Source organism: Stegodyphus dumicola, chromosome 1 (assembly GCF_044657685.1).
Source record: "Stegodyphus dumicola isolate Sdum_Otavi_A_Nest chromosome 1, ASM4465768v1".
Lineage (NCBI taxonomy): Eukaryota > Metazoa > Arthropoda > Arachnida > Araneae > Eresidae > Stegodyphus > Stegodyphus dumicola.
This window is the reverse complement of record NC_140768.1, coordinates 11,690,648-11,710,334: the sequence shown is the minus strand read 5'-3', so window position 1 is coordinate 11,710,334 and position 19,687 is coordinate 11,690,648. Positions and strand designations below refer to the sequence as shown.

General features: G+C 32.7%; 1 protein-coding gene across 6 annotated transcripts in view; it reads left to right on the top strand.

The window, feature by feature from the left end:
• The window catches only part of LOC118189255 (protein 4.1-like), a 189,054-nt gene that overhangs the window by 110,366 nt on the left and 59,001 nt on the right, over window positions 1-19,687 (top strand). For all 6 annotated transcript variants that reach the window (XM_085812782.1, XM_085812790.1, XM_085812787.1 and 3 more), the window contains 5 exons: window positions 466-706; window positions 6,669-6,766; window positions 6,878-7,071; window positions 17,028-17,218; window positions 18,597-18,728. In XM_085812782.1, coding sequence (XP_085668908.1) covers window positions 466-706; window positions 6,669-6,766; window positions 6,878-7,071; window positions 17,028-17,218; window positions 18,597-18,728 — 856 coding nt within the window. The remainder of the gene's footprint in view (window positions 1-465; window positions 707-6,668; window positions 6,767-6,877; window positions 7,072-17,027; window positions 17,219-18,596; window positions 18,729-19,687) is intronic.

Sequence of the window (19,687 nt, the reverse complement as noted above, 5' to 3'; positions counted from 1 at the left end):
AGCTTAAGTTTAGTCCAGAAATGTACTTGAGTGTCATAAAATTTTCATGTTTAATATACAAATAATACATAATGACTAAAAATATTTTTACATCACTTTTTTTTTTTTTTTTTTTTCCCATCATTGTATGTATATATTACAAGGTTTTTTCCCTTCTATATCTTTTTAAAGAACATTGCTTGATTAAATATATCTAGAAGAATTCAGCATAGACCTATGGCTCAATGTAAAATATGAATCCAGTTATTATAGACTATAGTAATCATGTCACAAAAACGTTTTGAACAATTCAGGAACATATTGGTAGGCAGCTAGGTAGATGGAAATACATTGAAATGTTCTGTCATGAATGAATCCTTAGTGGTTCCTTAGATTTGAAGCATTCATGTTGTAAGCATATTCTTTCAGAATATTTTGTATATATTTTGTATTGTAGAGGGTTTTCACTTCAATTTTATATTGCAGAGGTCAAACTCCAGCTGAGGCTGAGCTACATTATTTAGAAAATGCTAAAAAATTAGCCATGTATGGTGTCGATCTTCATCAAGCCAAAGATTCTGAAGGAGTTGAAATCATGCTTGGTGTTTGTGCCTCTGGTCTGTTAGTATATCGTGATCGTTTACGGATCAACCGTTTCGCTTGGCCGAAAATTTTAAAAATTTCATACAAACGTAATAATTTTTATATCAAGATACGACCTGGAGAGGTAAGTATAAAAATAATTTTTAACCGTGCAATTGTTTTTACCATGTGAAATGTTGTTACAGGAGATGATTCTTTCAATAGCAGCTCAACATAAGTAAATAAAATGAATGAATACTTATAATTTTTTTCATAAAACAAAGTAATTTCATGCATTCTGTACCTTTCTCTCATGTTTCATACAGTGGCAGATTAGCCAAAGAAATCAGCCCTGGTAAGAAAAAATATGTTGGCCCTAAGACCCTATATGACATATCATTATACATATAAATTATCATCATCATAAAAAATAATTTTATAAAATAAAAATATACCTTTGCATAAAAGTAACACTTTATTCATATATATATTCAAATAAACTACAAGTAATAAATAACAGTGACTAAATAATTATATAAATAAAACGGCGGCTGATTCATAATTAGCCATTTAAATAATTTTTAATTCCAGGTGCCTGGGCAAATATTTCCTCCATTATATCTTCAATTTTTAGCCAAAATATCCTTCTCTATGTTCATCATTAGTAATGACACCAAATTAGCTTGCTTCATAGTTCTCCTTAATATATTTTTTACAATTTTTTTATTTCGAAAATGTTCTTTTGCATTCATCGTTATAGATAGGGTGAGTACAAACATAAACACAAAAAAGACATTAGCATACACAATACTATATAAATTATATTTTAAGAGTAATTTATATGCACACAAGAGACCGCATTTAGCTTTGGATGAATGCTCATTTATATATAGAGCTTTCGATCTTTCTGATTCGGTATTAGATTCAGAATAATGATTTTCAATTGAATTTTTTAGTATTTCACATTTAATTAGGCCTTGATATTCATCCTTAATATTTTTACCAATTCCAGTTTTTACCAAGATACCTGCATAGTGCCCTAATAATACAGTCAAAAGTCGTTAATCCGGACTCGTCGGGACTTCGGCGATTCCGGATTATCGATTTTTCCGGATTATAGATCATCAGTTTAAATCGCGTAAGATGGCATGCAGAAATTCTAAAATTAAAAATATGAAACCGTAATTTATGAAATAAAGAACAATTATGATCTCAAGGGTATCAAAATTTACAAAAAAAAAGCTTAATATTTATTTGTTTACTTTATTAAACATTTCTTTTAATGTAAGTTGTTTAAGTTGCTTCGTTTTATGTGATAATACTTTCTCTTTAATTCTATAAACAGACATAATTTTTTGTTCACTTACAAAGTTCCGCTGTTCAAGTCCCGTTAATTGCTGTGCCGAGAATACCGACTAACTTGTCAATCGAAATTTTTTCGTTTTCACTAACCTCTCTGTCACATTCTTCATGTCTTTATCCATTTTTTGCAGCAATTCCGCTTTTTGTTTGATGGACATCGAAACATACTTTCGTTTTGTACGATCCTTTGGGAGCTCCAGAATTGGAAATTATATTTGACATAATCGAAAGTTCAAGTTTACTTTTATAGTATTGCTCTTACAGTCTGCAAAAAATAATAAGCCGGATCCAATTCGAAAATTAAGGAACAACGCAATCATCAACATTAACTGAAATAGATAATTAGATAATTTTAGCTTATACCATCCGTTATACATAAAACGCGCACGTGAAAACGTATTCTGCGCTTGCGCACACGCAAATGCGCAGTCGTAAGAGGTCTTACGCGCACGCGTAAACGCCTATTCGCATGTGTCAACGCGGCGCATGCGCAGAAAGTTTTTAGCTTTGAGGTCCGGATTATAGATCATTCCGAATTATGGGTGTCCGAATTAACGACTTTTGACTGTATAGAAAAATAGTCAAAAGTGTTCGCCGACAATGGCTTTGAAAAGTTTTGGGGATCGAGAAGTGATATGTCTTCATACAACTTCCTATGCCCTTTAAACCTACTTTCCATCGATGAAATGGTGTTATCCATTAAAAAATTAAAGACAGTAACTTCAAATTGTTTGATAGGACAATTGAAATTATAGTCAGCCGATTCTTCATCGTCCATTTGTTTCACTTTTCGGCATCTTCTAGCAGGTACCTCTTCTTCTATAATTATATCACAATACAGCCTTTCTAGTTTAGTACTGCAATCCATTGCAAACAATTTTGATGCGTTAAATATTAAAATGGCTTTTAAGGAGCTTGTAGCTTGCCCGACCATATTATATGCTAGGGTGTAATCTAATCCTTTAGTCCGCAAATGTTTCGTTACTGGCTCAGTATATTGACATATTTTCAAATATACATGAGGAGACAAAATGATTCTAAAAGTTGATATTTTATCCATAATAGATTTTGCCATTTGTCATATCTGTGCATTTTGTATACCATTGGAAGATATACTTTTGAGTGAAAGTATTAATTTTATGCATGTACCCTCACTCGCAGGGCTGTCTCGCCCAATCGTCTGTGTCGATTCGATTGTTCGAGTTTCTTGATCGGCCTGAAATTGCATCGGCCCTATTTGCCACTGGTTTCATATGTTATTGATTTGGTTCTAATGCTAGAGATAAGCATGGCACCAGAGAATTTCAAAATTTTCTCTAGGGTAGTGTTTCTGAAACATTTTCCAGTTTTGTAAATTAAAATGTTCTGTGAACCACCATTTGAAAGCAAATTTTAGCTTATATTACTACCAGCATAATCGTACTTTTAAAATGAAATTAATTTAAATTCATTTAATTTATGTTGATATTAAATAATTAAGGCAACAGAAGAAATTTTTAATGTTTCAAGGCTATTAGAGTTTAGATAATCTTTATCTTATTAACTAAGAAAAAAAATTAATTATTTTTTAATTAATTAAAAAAATTATGGTTCAGACTGCCAGTCCTTGTTCTGTGTTTGGATATATGCTGATAAGTCTGAGATTGGCAGGTACATGAAAAAGATTTGGGTACTTTGTTTTTATTTGAGTTTGCCTCCCCCCTGGGGCATTGCATACACTGGCTTAGTGTTATATTATAATAGTAATGGTTCTAGGGCCAAAATAACACAAGCCTGGTTTCTACTACCAGAAAAGGCAGCTTATACCGTCCTGGAAGGTGGTGGCTTTGGCCATCGGAGTGGGTAGCATGACAGCCAATAACACGGAGTCATAATTGGCTCCCGTTTTTAAGCTCCTGAGGTGAAACAAATACCTGAATTGCCAGTTCAACACTGGGGGCTTAAGACAGAGTTTCATTTTTAAAGTCTGCATTCTGAAATTGAAGCCCCCAAGTTGTAGCAAATGAATTTGCATATCCCTCTATCCTCTCCTTGAGCTGATTATTGTTTATTTTCCTGACCCTCCCGATGTGGTGAAACACATAATAAAAATTAACTAATTTCAGTTAGTAATGAAAACCCTTTCTCTTACAGATACATAGAAGCAAATTAAATTATAATTTTCAGCTCTAGTGTGGCACAATGAATTAATTTGAATTTCATTTTTTGTCTTTTGAGGAAACCTAATAAGACTAAAAGGACAGACTTCAAGAGCCATTTGTGCACTTTTCTTCTCACTCTACATAGAGACAAAACGTTTCTGTTTCCAGCTCATTTTTAGCTTTGAAATGAAGTAAATGAAATGCACAGTAATAATATTACTCATGACAGGCATATGTTTCATTAAATTATGTTTCATTCAGGATGGGAACTTGCATATGTTTCATTAAATCATTGACCATTGTTCAGTAGAACCAAATATACTATTATAGAATAAGTGTATCCTATGAATAGGAATGGCAATTCAACACAGTTTGTAAAGGAAAATAGTTCAAATTTCTGAAGAAGTTCGTGGATGGGTGAGAACAGCAATAAGCATTACATCTTTAAGCTCCTGAAAAAAATTGAAAATCATGGGCAATGCTTGGATGAGTACAGTAGAAGGTCTTCTTTACTTAATGAATATTCTCCATAGAACTGTGGTCACTTCATTTCCTAGAGACTTTTCCTGGGTTTTTCTTCTACATATACTTAAAATGTTGTTATGTGGTTTAAGGTTTTGTGTAAAAAAAAAAAAAAAAAAAAAAAAAAAAAAAAATTGCAAAAATAATATTAATTTATTATTAGACTTCAACATTTATGAAAGAATCCAAATTATTGATAAGACATGGAGTGGAAGAGTGATAATGATAGGAAACATTCGAACTGAATGAGTCTGGAGATCACAAGACTGCATTTTCAATAATTTTGTTATTAATGCCTGACTGCCATATACTGTAGTATGTTTTAAGTCATACATATAATGTTTCTGGGTAAACCTAATTATGTCATATTTTTAGGAGAAGCTATCTATTGGTGATTTTTTTTAATGAAACAGAAAAATTTATATTGCTAAATTAATTTTGAATGCTTTCATTGAAGGAATTTTAAACTATCATTAATGGCAGAAGATTAAGCTAAATTTATTTTTGAGTTGAACATGCATAATTTTCTATTACGCCCAATACACACATAACATAAGTCCATTCCATTTTGTTACGTAATCAACAAGATGCAGCCAAGTATGATAACGAAATTTTGTTTTAATAATTTACATCACTAAAAGAGAAAGAAAAATAATTCTTTGAAATAAAAATTGTTGGTCCTGTACCATAAGTATAGATAATGAGGCATTAAATTCTAAATTAGCTTAGAATTGAATTGAAGTTCATTTTCATAAAGTTTTGACAATGATAATAATTCATAGCCACAATATAATTTGAAGAACACACTTACTTCTCTTTCACAACACTTTTGCAGACCCCAACACTCATATAGTAGGTAAGTTAGGATTAAAACTTATTATTTACTTGCTTTAAGTATTTTTTTAAAATTTTTTGTGTAGTATCTAAGTATTTTCTAAATATGAAATTATATTTTTAAATATATATTTGTTTTTTAAAAATTGTGAATTAGTTATTTTTGTTTCTTATTGGTTTATATGGATTATGTATATAGTCTTTTATAGTTTCTTTTTATTGATATGCATATTCATGTAGGGGAAGTTTCTGTAGACAAGGATTTCTAAAATACATTGGTTTCTAGATTTTTTTAATTATTTTATAAAAATTAATTTTTAAAAAATTAAATTTTTTAAGAAAAAGTTTAATTCTTGACTTTACTTGCTTGTTACTCAAAAGACTTTCCTTTTTGAACTTTAATTCTTAAATGTTAATACTTAAATGTTAATTTCTAAAGGAACCACTTTATTGGAATTACTTTTGGTTTTGACTTTTACCCTTGCCTGCATGAATGACGAAACACGAATTGAATGATTGGAGAGTTAGGTTTGGAGGCAACTTCCCCTTGATAAGTCTGTCTCCTGCCTACTCTACGGTCATTCACATATGCATTTTTTAAAAAAATTGTTTAATTTAATTTTAATTTATTAAATTAGTAGATTTATTTCCATGGATAGATTTTGCACTTGATTTGCTTATGCTTCTGAATTTAAATGATATTGTAGATTAGTTTGAGAATTAAATATTTTACATGTTTGCACATTTTTTAAAATTATTTTAAATTATTTTGGCTTTTTTCCTTTTTTTAGAATTTAAATTTTTTTTACTTTTATACATATTTGTTAAGAATTTAAATTTTTTTAAATTATATTGCCAAGAAATTTCTGTGCATGAACATTGTTAATTATTACCACAGTGATTTTCCTATTTAATTCTTATTAACATTTCTTACCTTGACTACATGATATGCCCAAAATGAGTATCGCAAATTGTGTGTTACTCAACTTTGTGAGTCAATATCCAAAACTGCACTTTCAAATAAGAGATTTAATTTTAGAGAATTTTTAATTTATAGAAAATTCTGATTATAAGTTTATTAAAAGTCCTAAGATTAAAAACTACTCATTCTTCTCGTAAGTTAAATCTTATTGTATCTCTTAATATATATGGAACTAAATTGTGTCATGTACATAATTGATAAAGTTTTCAGTATTAAACTTTATAGCCAATATAAAAGTTTTATATATTCTTTTATATTTTTTCAAGTTTGAACAGTTTGAGAGTACTATTGGTTTTAAGCTGCCGAATCACAGAGCTGCTAAACGACTTTGGAAAGTTTGTGTAGAACATCATACATTTTTCAGGTATGGTTAAACAGTAGAAATTAATTTACTGATGTATTGTTAATATGTTCTTTTGCTACCATTCATTTTATATTACTAGAAAAATCACTTTGATGTGTTTTTGTGTACAAGGTTGATGATGCCTGAACCTCCTCCCAAACCTAAACTTTTCGTTCCTCGTTTTGGGTCCAAGTTTCGATATTCTGGTCGAACACAATACCAAACTCGTATGGCTAGTGCCCTGATAGATCGCCCTCCACCTCACTTTGAACGCTCTATGAGCAATAAACGCTTTGCATCGAGGAGTATGGATGGTGGAATGTCTGGTAAGTGTAACTTTGAAATTACAGTCAAAAGTCGTTAATCCGGACTCGTCGGGACTTCGGTGATTCCGGATTATAGATCATCAGTTTAAATCTCGTAAGATGGCATGCAGAAATTCTAAAATTTAAAATATGAAATCGTAATTTATGAAATAAAGAACAATTATGATCTTAAAGGGTATCAAAATTTACAAAAAAAAAAAAAAAAAAAAAAAAGCTTAATATTTATTTGTTTACTTTATCAAACATTTCTTTCAATGTAAGTTGTTTACGTTGCTTTGTTTTATGTGATAATACTTTCTCTTTAATTCTATAAACAGACATAATTTCTTGTTCAGTTACAAAGTTCCGCTGTTCAAGTCCCGTTAATTGCTGTGCCGAGAATACCGACTAACTTGTCATGAAATTTTTTCGTTTTCACTAACCTCTCTGTCACATACTTCATGTCTTTATCCATTTTTTGCAGCAATTCCACTTTTTGTTTGTTGGACATCGAAACATACTTTCGTTTTGTAGATCCTTTGGAAGTTCCAGCATCGGAAATTCTATTTGACATAATAGAAAGTTCAAGTTTACTTTTATAAAATTGCTCTTACAGTCTGCAAAAAATAATAAGCGGGATCCAATTCGAAGATTAAGGAACAACGCAATCATTAACATTAACTGAAATAGATAATTAGATAATTCCGTTATACATTAAACGCGCAGGCGAAAATGTATTCTGCACTTGCGCACACGCATATGTGCAGTAGTCAAGGTCTTATGCGCACACGTAAAACGCCTGTGCGCATGTGCCAACGCGGTGCATGTGCAGAAAGTTTTTAGCTTTGAGGTCCGGATTATAGATCATTCCGTATTATGGGTGTCCGAATTAACGACTTTTGACTGTAGTCAAAATTCATATTTTGAACTGCTAAACTAAATATTTTGTCTGCCCATTATCTGATTAATCCTTATAAAAAGTTCTGAATAATTCTACATTTATTTCCTCATCTTGCATAATATAACGAAACCATTATAATTAATGCTGTATAAATGTCATGTAAGAGAAGTATTGCTAATGGTAAATGCAATACAAAATATTATTGAATGCTGTTGTTACTGCATTTCCTCTGGATTCTGACGAAGTCAGACAAGGTCCAAAAGACCGTTGACTCTAAGAAAGTCAAGCAGAAGGAGGGGATTGGTATAAATATCCTCTTCCCTAGAGAGGTCCCAAATATGTTCGGCAGAAGCCTGATATTCTCGGCACTTGGTGCACGTGGAAAAGATTTTCGTGCCCTCCTTGAAAGAGAGGCACTTAATGTGACTGTTGGCAACACATGAGAGTGCAGTTTGGAAGCCCGCATATTATTGAATATTCGACATGATATTCAATATTAGTTTATCAGAAATAATAGATCCAATTTATATATGTGTATAATATTATTAGCATTAGTCTAGATCAGGGATTCACAACTTTTTTCTTGCATCAACTCCTTTTAAAAGAATAGTTTTCTTCTTCAATCCCTATAACATGCAAATAACAAATAATTACGACAATTAGATTAGAGATATAAACAAAAGTTTTGGGGAAAAAAGTTTATTAGATTTACGTTTTGTTATTTTTAGTACTATTATAAATAGTAATTAGTTTTCAGAAGAAATATTGCAAATTCAAATTGCACAAAGTTCAATTTTAATTACGGTGTAGCTGCACTTGATGAAATGGTTCTTTAAAAAAAATTTGACCCAAAATTGCCTAATTTAATTACATTTACACTTTGCTAAAAAAAATATTGAACCTCTTTGTTTTCTGTAATAAATTATTGACTTGACTAAAGCCCACTTTCATTAGGTAAAAAGAGAGAAATGTGAAAAATGTTGGTTCAGTAACAACTTGTGTTTCATGATACTTTTCTCAGATCACTTTTAATTTCTGTAATTTAGCATACCCATCAGTTTTGAATGAGATGTATACTTGAGCATACTCCTTTCAGTGCAATCAATCAGTTCTATAAGCTATGTTGGCATGTTCAAATTTTCAGTGTCTTGAAAGTGGACATTAAAATCTTCATTTTAATTTTGTAAGTGATTTGCAATAACAATATATCTTTTGAGAAAATAAAATCTTTTTCAATGATGGACCTGCATTTCACTTTTTATATTATTGCACATAAAGAAACTATATATTTAAAAAAATATTATTAATTTTAAAATATCTTACTTTTTTGTAATTAATGGGATCTTGATTATGCCAATCAGTTGCTGGTGAAGAAAGATCATCATTGACCCCCTTTAAAATTTCATTGCCCTTCACGGAGTGAATACTGACAACACTGGGAACCCCTGGTCTAGGTATCCGAATACTGAGATTGTGTTCTAGTTACGGAAAATGTAAGGTTTCAAGCTTACAGTCGTAAGTCAGATCACACATGAAGTAGAAAAAGTTCCGCAATAATGAATCACCCAAATTATTATTATCATTAATAAAAGTTTTTTGTCTTCTATGGATAACTTTGTGAAGTAGAATAATTAACATATAAATTGTGAAAATATATGGTTTCTATTAAAATATGATTTGTTTTAAATACTTGAAAAGAAAATGCCATGAGTAATGTTGAATGTGAACTAATTCAAATATTCCTTACCCACACTCTTGAAATTCTTCTTCTGCATTTTACTTTAAATACATTTAAAATATAACACAAATAGGGAAAACACCACTTTATTTTACAAAATTTTAATGATTTTTTTAAAGCATAAAAGGCCATTAATTTTGTTTTGGCTGATGAAGTCTAACGTTAGGAATGGAGACAAATAAATAAGCAGAGATTCATCTAAATTAACATATATTGAAACACAAAATGGCACAAGTACAGTAAATTCTACATGGTAAAGTAAAACAGTGACAACAACTAAAAAAATTTTGCCAAGAGAAAAATATAAAAAGCGTGTTGCCACACATGTTGTAAAATACAAATGGGAAATGTAATCACAAATAAAAGTTATTTGCAACACTTCCCCTTGATTAAATTTCCTTCAGTCCTACACAGAACCTTTGATTGAACAAGGCTTTCTCTTGCACACTCTTTGTGAACATGTCTGCTGCATTTGATCTGGAAGGCACATACGTAAAGTTTAACAACTTCTCTTCAACCTTTTCTCTCAAGAAAAAATGCCTGAGTTCAGTATGTTTGTTACGCTCTGAAGTGACATGGTTTTTGGCTAAAGAAATGGCACCCTGATTATCAACAAATATGCTTTGTGGAAAGTTTAAAAAATGTTCTCCCACAATTTCTTTAAAAAAATTTTGGAACCACAGTACTTCCTTGGCTGCGTGGCACATTGAGAGGTACTCAGCTTCAACTGTTGACAATGCAGTCGTCTGTTGTTTCTTACTGCTCCATGAGACAGCTCCTCCTGCTAGTAGCACCACATAGCCACTAAATGATCGTCTGTCAATCTTATCACCAGCCCAATCAGAATCACAAAACACTTCCAAATTCTTTCCTGTCTTTTGGAAAGTCAGCTTTAATTCCTTGGTCTGTTTTAGGTAACGAAGGATATGTTGTACACCAGCCCAATGTTCCTTGCTTGGGCAATTATTGAATTGGCTCATGTAAGTAGTAGCAAAAGCTAAATCTGGCCTTGTTCCTCCTGCTAGGTACAAGAGCCCTCCACCAGCCTGCCTATATTTTAATGCTCCTTCAGCATTCAACATGTTATCCTTAGTGGCTGTTGTATATTTCATACCTGGATCTAATAGTGTTGATGCTCCTTTAGCATCTTCCATATTGGTTGTTTCCAAGAGTTCACTAGTATAGACACTTTGGTCAAGAGTCACACAGCTATCGTCCCTTCTGCTTATCCTAATTGAAAGAAAGTGATGTATTTCTCCCAAGTCCTTGATTTTAAATGTAGCTGCAATATTATCCTTAAATTCCTGAATGATGAATTCTTTGCTGGACATTACAAGAAGATCATCCACATACATACCTACAATTAACTCCTTTTCTTTATTGAAGTAAACACAAGGATCTACTCTGGATCTTGTTAGGCTCGTTGATTTCAGAAATTTATCGAGGCACATATTCCATTCTCTCCCAGACTGATGAAGTCCATAAAGACTTCTCTTTAGCAAGCAAACTTCTCTGTGTGTTTTCTCATGCAGACTCTCGGGTGGCTGTTCCATGAAAATTGTCTCACTCAGTCTTCCATTTAAATAGGCTGCAGTAATATCAAGTTGATGAACCTGCCAGTCTTGCTCAACTGAGAATGCTAATAAAGTTCTAATTGATTTTGTTTTTATTACAGGAGAAAATGTCTCCTTGTAGTCAATTCCTTCGACTTGGGTGTAGCCACGAGCAACTAAACGAGCTTTATATCTTTCCACTTGTCCATCTTTGTTAAGTTTTCTCTTGAAGACCCACTTACATTTCACAACTTTCCTTCCCTCTGGCCTAGGCACTATGTCCCAAGTTTCATTTCGTTTTAAATTTTCCAACTCTTTTTCCATGGCTAACTTCCATTTTTCTGCATCTGGACTAGTTAATGCCTCTTCTAAAGTTTCAGGATCATTCTGGAAAGCTTTCTTGGGTGTTGAGCCTTCATATTTCTGTTTCTTGGATTGTCAGCTGCACTGCATTCCACTTGTAATTCCATTTATTTCTGGAGGATTTTCTTCATAAATCTCTGAATTTTCCATGATATAATCCTTTGTCCACTTAGGCGCTGAAATTTGTCTTCTGGGTCGAGTCTCCTTTTCTGGTATATCCTTCACCTCCTTCTTTTCCTGTTGAGGGCCTTCATCTATTACTTTATTTTCAACTTCATCATCTTGAGATGAATTTCTTCCAGAAACTTGTTGTGGGTGCAATGTTATTGTTTCCAGTCATGGAAGGTTTCTCTTCAAATATGACATCTCGGGAACAGATTACTGTACTGGTTTCTTTGATGTAAATGCGGTACCTTTCATCTCCATCATACCCAAGGAGATAGCCTTTAGTTGCCCTTTTGTCAATCTTTCTCCTCTTCTGCTATACTCATATCTAAAGACTTGCTATACTCATATCTAAAGATATGAGTATAGCAAGTCGATCCAATGATGCACATGTGTTTTATTCTGGGTTTCTTTCCCATCCATAATTCATAAGGGCTTGAATTAGGAACTGAAGGCTTGTCTGTCCTATTCAATGTACCGTATTTACGCGAATCTAATGCGCATCGTTTTTGGCCAAATGTAGTATTCAAAATTGGGGTGCGCATTAGATTCGATGGCGCATTAGATTCGAGTGCAAAGTTCGCCGATGACGTCAACCAAATTTCTCGACTACGTTTACCGTTACATTTATCGTTGATACATTATTACATAGAGGATACAAACTGCAGAGTACGTAGTCATGAAATGGAGGGCAAACAGAGAAGAATGTCATATGATGCTACTTTCAAACGTAAAGTAATTCTTTATGCTGAAAAAAAATGGCAATAGAAAGACAGGGAGAGAGTTCAACGTAGCTGAGAGCAATGTTCGCTTGTGGCGGCAACAGAAATTGGCACTGTTTGCAACTAAAGCTAGTAGAAAGAAATTCACTGGCCCTCGCAAAGGAAGACACCCTAAAATTGAAGAAAAAGTTTTGGAATTTGTATGTGAAAGGAGGAAGAATGGACAACCTGTGACTAGTGACACCATAAGAAATAAAGCAAAAGAGGAGGCTGAAGTTCTTGGAATACCGAAACAAGAGTTAAAGGCTAGCCGTGGATGGGTGGATCGGTTTATGAAGCGGATGGGTTTATCTCTAAGACGCCGTACAACAATATGCCAAAAGCTTCCTGCAGATTTTGAGGGAAAACTACTAACATTTCAGCGGTATGTCATCACACTTCGGAAGGAAAAGAATTTTTCAATGGGGTAAATTGGCAACGCTGACGAGACGGCAATTTAGTTTGATATGCCTCGTAACTACACCATTATGGATAAGGGGACTAAGGAAGTTATCATCAAAATTTCGGGATGTGAAAAACAACGCGTAACAGTGATGCTGGCAATAACAGCAGACGGGTGCAAACTTCCCCCTTTCTTAATCTTCAAACGGAAAACATGCCCTAAAACCACTAAGAATGAAAAGCTGTTCCCAGATGAAGTCCTGATTCGAAACCAAGAGAAGGGGTGGATGATGGAATCATTAATGCTTGATTGGCTCCGAAATGTATGGAAACGCCGTCCCGGTGGGCTCTCTAATCCACCATCAATGCTTTGTCTGGACGCATTTTGTGGTCATCTCACCGACGACGTAAAAAAGAAGATGCACAGCCTAGGCAGTGATCTTATTATCATTCCTGGAGGGATTACATCTGTGTTACAACCCCTGGACGTTAGTATAAATAAACCTTTTAAGGGGTACGTTCAGGCGGAGTACGAAAAATGGTTTTGTGAGCCAAACCTTGTATTGACCCCGACAGGAAAAATTAAGCGTGCTGCACCGCACATTGTTGCACACTGGGTTTCTGCTGCCTGGAAAAGCATCGAAGCACCAATGATTGTGAAATCTTTCAAGAAATGCTGTTCAAATTCATTGAATGGCAGTGACGATGACGTGCTCTGGAACGCCGAGGATGACGATGACAATGATGAGGAAAGAAGAAATGAATCTGCTTCTGACGAAAAGAGCTGCGAGGATTCCAGTGATGAAAACATTAGTGAATAAAGACGTTTACTATTAATCACTGATTGTAGAAACTATTAGCTATGTTACGATTTATTTCATGTTCATATTTTACGATACGTACCGTATATACGGTAATGCTAATTAACAATGATTGTTTCACATGACAATAGCCCACTAATAGGTTAATTCTATGTTCTGCTACTTTATGTATAAATCCATTGTTGTATAAAATACGGTATCTAAATTTCAATAAAATTATCATACCATTAATTGATAGTTTATATACAAATCCATTGTTGTATAAAATAAGATTCAATAAATTCCTTATATCATTGATGCACATTACATTCGCCGACAAACAATTTTTTTATTATTTAAAATTTCAAAATGGGGAAGCGCATTAGATTCGATGGCGCATTAGATTCGCATAAATACGGTATAAATTGAAGTACTGATGAACTCTGCCCATAGAAAAGCTGGAAAGTCCACTTCCTCATTCGAGTATTTGAGAGTTCTGGCCATTTCTAGGACTGTTCTGTTCTCTCGTTCAGAACTGCCATTTTGTTCTGGTGTATATGGAGCTCTGAGCCTCTGGGAGATTCCATGCTTGTTCAAGATCTTGCGAACGGCTTGGTTGTCAAATTCTCCTCCATTGTCACTGAGTATTTCTTTAACCGTATGCCCTAAGTTCTTAGCATGAGCTATGAAATTTCCAAGCACATCTTTTACTTCTGATTTGTGCAGTATCGAAATTTGGTGTAGGCATCTTTGAAGATTGCAAAGTAACGGTATTTCCTAAATGACTGATCAAATGGCCCACAAATATCTGTCGAGAACAATTCTCCAGCTTTTGTAACCACTTTCCTGGTTCCAAACTTTAAAAGGTGGAATTTTCCGTATACACAAGCTTCACATAATTTCATATCAGACTTAATCTTAATATTCAACTCTTTCTCTACAATGGCCTTTACATGCTTTTTATCTTGGTGACCCCATCGTTCATGATAAAGTTGGAGAGTTGATTCATTATTCTCAGTCATGTTGATGTCAATGTGAGTTTCAGGAACTAAGGTCTTCATCACGGCTTTGAAGAGACCCCCACCAGCATTTCTTGTTCCATGCAGAACTATTTCACCATCTATTTTTAAATAGCAGTCCTTAAATGTTGATTCAAACACACTGTTTTGATTTCTATCTTGAGATGCTAACACAGAAAATAGATTTTTACTTATTTCTGGAACATACCACACATTTCCAAGATTTTTGATTTGATTCATCCCATTTACAATGGTCATTATCTTGATGGTGCCTTTTCCAATTGCTGGTAATGACTTTCCATTTGCCACAGTGATGCTATGAGGAAGCTTCAATCTTTTGAAGTCTATAAAGTAGGGCCTGTTATTGACGACATGCTTCGAGGCCCCATTATCAATAAACCAATCATCAGAATTCATTTCTGCAGAAAATATTGTATCATCTACAGCTAGAAGTGTCATATTTGCAGCAACACTGTTTTTACTTCCCTTGTTTGGCCCTATAATGTGGACTGGGTTTCGGCGGTTTTCCATCAGCTATCCATTTCTTGCATGTTCTGACCCAATGTCCTCTCTGGTGGAAATAATTACACTTGCCATTGTTTTTCTTGTTAATAGATGATTTCTGCTTAAATTCCGGATTTGCTATCAATGCTTCCTGATCTAAAGTTTCTAAAAAATTAGAATCTTTCCTTAATTCTCTTTCATGGGTGCACAATTTGTGGTTAATTCATCTAAAGTTCTCTTTTCATCACTAAGAAGTAACCAACTCGATTTGAAAGTACGATAACTGGGAGGAAGAGTATCCAATATTTTACAAATCAACAGCATTTCTGGCAGTCTGTTTTCTTCCTTATTTTCAAGCCCACTGTTCAGTTCATTCCATAGATTTTTCAATTTTGACAAATGAGCTGCCATATCATCATTTTACCAACTGAATTTGAAGAACAGTAAACATATGTTATAAAGTTTTTTATCGGACGAATCTTCGAATACTTTGTGAAGTTCCAGCCAAATGTCTCTTGCACTGTCAAATCTCATTACCTTTTGTAAAGTATCTTCAGTCATGGAGTTCGTAAGAACCATCATAGCGCAATTATTTGCTTTATTAAAAACCTTCATATCATCTCTAAATCTCTTTCGAATCTCTTCGGTGGCCGCATGATCAGGCTCCTCTGGCTTCTTCAGTTTTCTTTCCACGACTTCTAAAGCGTTTTCGTGATAATTTAATACGAACTTAATTCTATATTTCCAAATAGGCCAATCACTTTTTCCGCATAATGGCTGAACCAATATCTTTGCAGCTTCTATTTTTGCGAACTAATTTGCTGACTCACGTAAGGCTTAAGAACTGCCATGTTAGGCTTACGAACTGCCGGTAATGTTTATCTCCACTTCGCTCATAAATTTCCCCGCACAGTTATATCATGTTGGTCCCATAACCTGATGAAGTCTAACGTTAGGAATGGAGACAAATAAATAAGCAGAGATTCATCTAAATTAACATATATTGAAACACAAAATGGCACAAGTACAGTAAATTCTACATGGTAAAGTAAAACAGTGACAACAACGAAAAAAACGTAGCCAAGAGAAAAATATAAAAAGCGTGTTGCCACACATGTTGTAAAATACAAGTGGGAAATGTAATCACAAATAAAAGTTATTTGCAGCATTGGCATTTTGCGTTGAAAATTTTAAATGTGGGTTCACTTTTCAAACTGTTGCCACCAAATATGACAGCCTGGTATTATATTTAAAGAAATTAAATAATGAAGAATCTTCATAAATGAATTGCATTTCTTGCATCAAATTTTGAGTAATATAAGTTTCCACCTAAAAATGGGCATCTGGAAGCCTGAATTAGGAATTTGTTTTATTATCGATTTCATATTTTGTAAAACTTTAGGATACAGTATATTGGAAATTCTAAAGATATGCTCATTTTAAAACTATTTTACGATACTGCTGTTGAACTGAATTTTATGGTTCAAGTGAGAAGAACATGATATTTAATAAATAAAGGTAACCCACAAAATGTTAAAAAAACACCCCTTTGGGTGTAATGTAAAATTTGAAAGCCTTCAGATTTTTTTTTTTTTTTTTTAATTATATTTTTTTTTTAGTAAATCTTCAGAGTTGTATACTTTGATCACTACTTTTATGATATTGATATTATGGTTTATTTTCAAGTACTTTATATTAAGTAATGTATCATAATTTTAATAATGCTTTTTATTTATTCAGTAATGAAAATTGAAATGTGAGACTTTTACAGCTCTTGGTTATAGAAATCGCTCAATGTCAGAATCAAGGAACACTGAAAATAAACGCCATACGTTAGCAATTCCCCCTTTTCGCAGCCCTGTTGCTGAAGATTTCAGACAAGATAGACAGCATATTTCACCAACACATTTCATTCAAGCTTATGATAACTCTGCAGAGTTTGCTCAGCCAGGGGAAAATAAGGTAAGGTCATGTCAGATAAATTAATAATCTCGTTCTCATGTGTGTATGGTTATTTTACATTAATTTTTATCAGTTGCTGAACTAAAAAACAGAGCATATCTTAACACATTTTTCATTCATACTATTGACCAGTACTAATAAAATTATTTATATAATAGGTAAATTTGTAATAAGCTGTTTTGGCACTAATGAAAATGCATACACTTCAGAAAAAAAATTATATCAAAAATATTATCTTTATTATTGCATTTTATAAAATACAGTAGTGCCCTGTATAACGAATGTTCATTCCAGGATAGTAAATTATTCGTTATGTATATGGCAATCTTCTGTAGCTTACTATGGAAATAATTTTAATCCGTTTTTGAGCCTGGTCTAGAGACTGCAAAACATCATATAAAGGTGTCATAAACTATTAAAAACACCATCAAGTTTAGAAATGTTAAGTTTTTAGTTATAAAAAATATTTACATATATTTTGAATATCGCCCAGTTTTCAGTTCAGTTGACAACGAGTCTAATCATCTGCAAAGTGGAAGATTCAGTTCCCTGTAACTTTCTTGCATATCTGCCTTTAATATTGTTGGAAGTACTTGTCCAAGATGGTCTATAATGTGAGAGTAAATTTATTATGTTGGACACTTTTTGGCTAGTGCACACATTTCTCATATAGAATATTCAGGGTGGAAGGCACCACTTTATATTTAGAACGTTTTGTTTTTTAAGGATAAGGGATCAAAGTTAAATGTAGAGAAAATAATATTTCAATCTCTTCTTAATTACATTTTCATATTTGGTGTGATTTGTTCTTGAGAGAGAAAAATCATTTTTTCTTTGGACAACCATTTGTGAAATTTGTTGTTGACCACTTTTCATTTCTATTTATCATTCAGTTATTTTATTCAGTATTAAAGTTTTAGATATTCTAAATTCCTTTTTACTATTTATCTTAACCCTTTTTGGCAACAAATAATATATGCTCATTTTACAGCCTTTTTATACACAGTTAATATGCCTATTCATATAGCAAATGATATTCTGTCATAAAAGATTTCTTAAACATATTTGGAAACTATCACTATATAACCTATATTCTATTAACATTATGTTGTGATTTATTTATTAATGGCATTCATTTGTCCGTTTTAGCATTTCCGTACATGTTGTAATGTAAGGACAATTCTGATGCACTTAATTACATTTTTCACCATCTTGAGCAACTTTCAGTGTGCAGTTTAATTTATCCAAATTCTTCTAATTGCTATCTGTGTTTTCATACTCTTTGTAGGTCTTTAACAAAAATTATAAAACTGTTTTGCAGTATGTTTGGTAAACTTATTATTTAGAAGTTTAAAACAATACGCTTATAATCACACAGAGACCAGCTGGTGGTGTTGCAGTTTTCCCAAATTTGGATAAATTTCGAGCTAATCAACAATCGCCAGTGCCTCCGCTAGTCACCGGAAATCTTCACGAAACTACAGATGACAGTATTAAGAAAATCTCAGAGGTAATGTTTCTCAGGACTTATGTTTTCTGCATTCTTCTTTATCTTATAGCCCTTCTTATAATAATTAACCTTAATATAAATAACACAGAACTTTTAAGTAACTAAGACAAATAGAATAAAAATATGTACTAACCATCAACAGGTCATTGAATTAGCCCTTCCAGAAGGGCTATTAGTCTCAGAATGGCATTTTGTGGTGTTTCACTATAAATGGCGAATCACTTTTTAAATTGTTGCCACCGAATATTATCTCTCTGTATTATATTTAAAGAAATTAAATAATGAAGAAGCTGCATGAATGTATGTATGTTTCTTGCATTACGAAAAAATGACAATAACTAGAGACGTCAAATTTTGAATAGTGTACCACCTGAACATGGGCACCTGGATGCTCGAAATTTGAATTAGTTTTATTATCTATTTCAGATTTTGTAAAACTTTAATGAACTTTTCTTTAACAAACTCAACGATTTCAAAGCAAGCAATGGCAACAGTGTATGGGGGGAAAAGCAATTCACAAGCCTGTCTATCAGAAATTCTAAATGTATGCTGTTTTTAAATATTTCGTGACATTACTGTTGAATTCAATTTTATGTGAAGTGCGAAGAACATGATATTTAATAAATAGAGGTAACATACAAAATGTTAAAAAAAAAAGCTCCTTTAGGCATAATATAAAAATCTGAGTGCTTTTTTTTTTTTTTTTCTTTAAACAGAGTTGAAAGTTTAAGTGAATTGAAAATCAAAAGAAGGCTATATCTTAACTATAAGCTAAAATTTTGAGTAATATACTGGTTGACAAGCAGAATTTTGAAAGGAAATATTAATGGAATAGGAATAAAAAATTAGTTTGATTTTCAGACAGTTTTATAGAGTATTAAACTCAACTCACAAACATTTCATTTTAATGTAGAAAAAATAATTAGCATTTGTAGAGCAAGCAATCTCCAGTTTTTCAG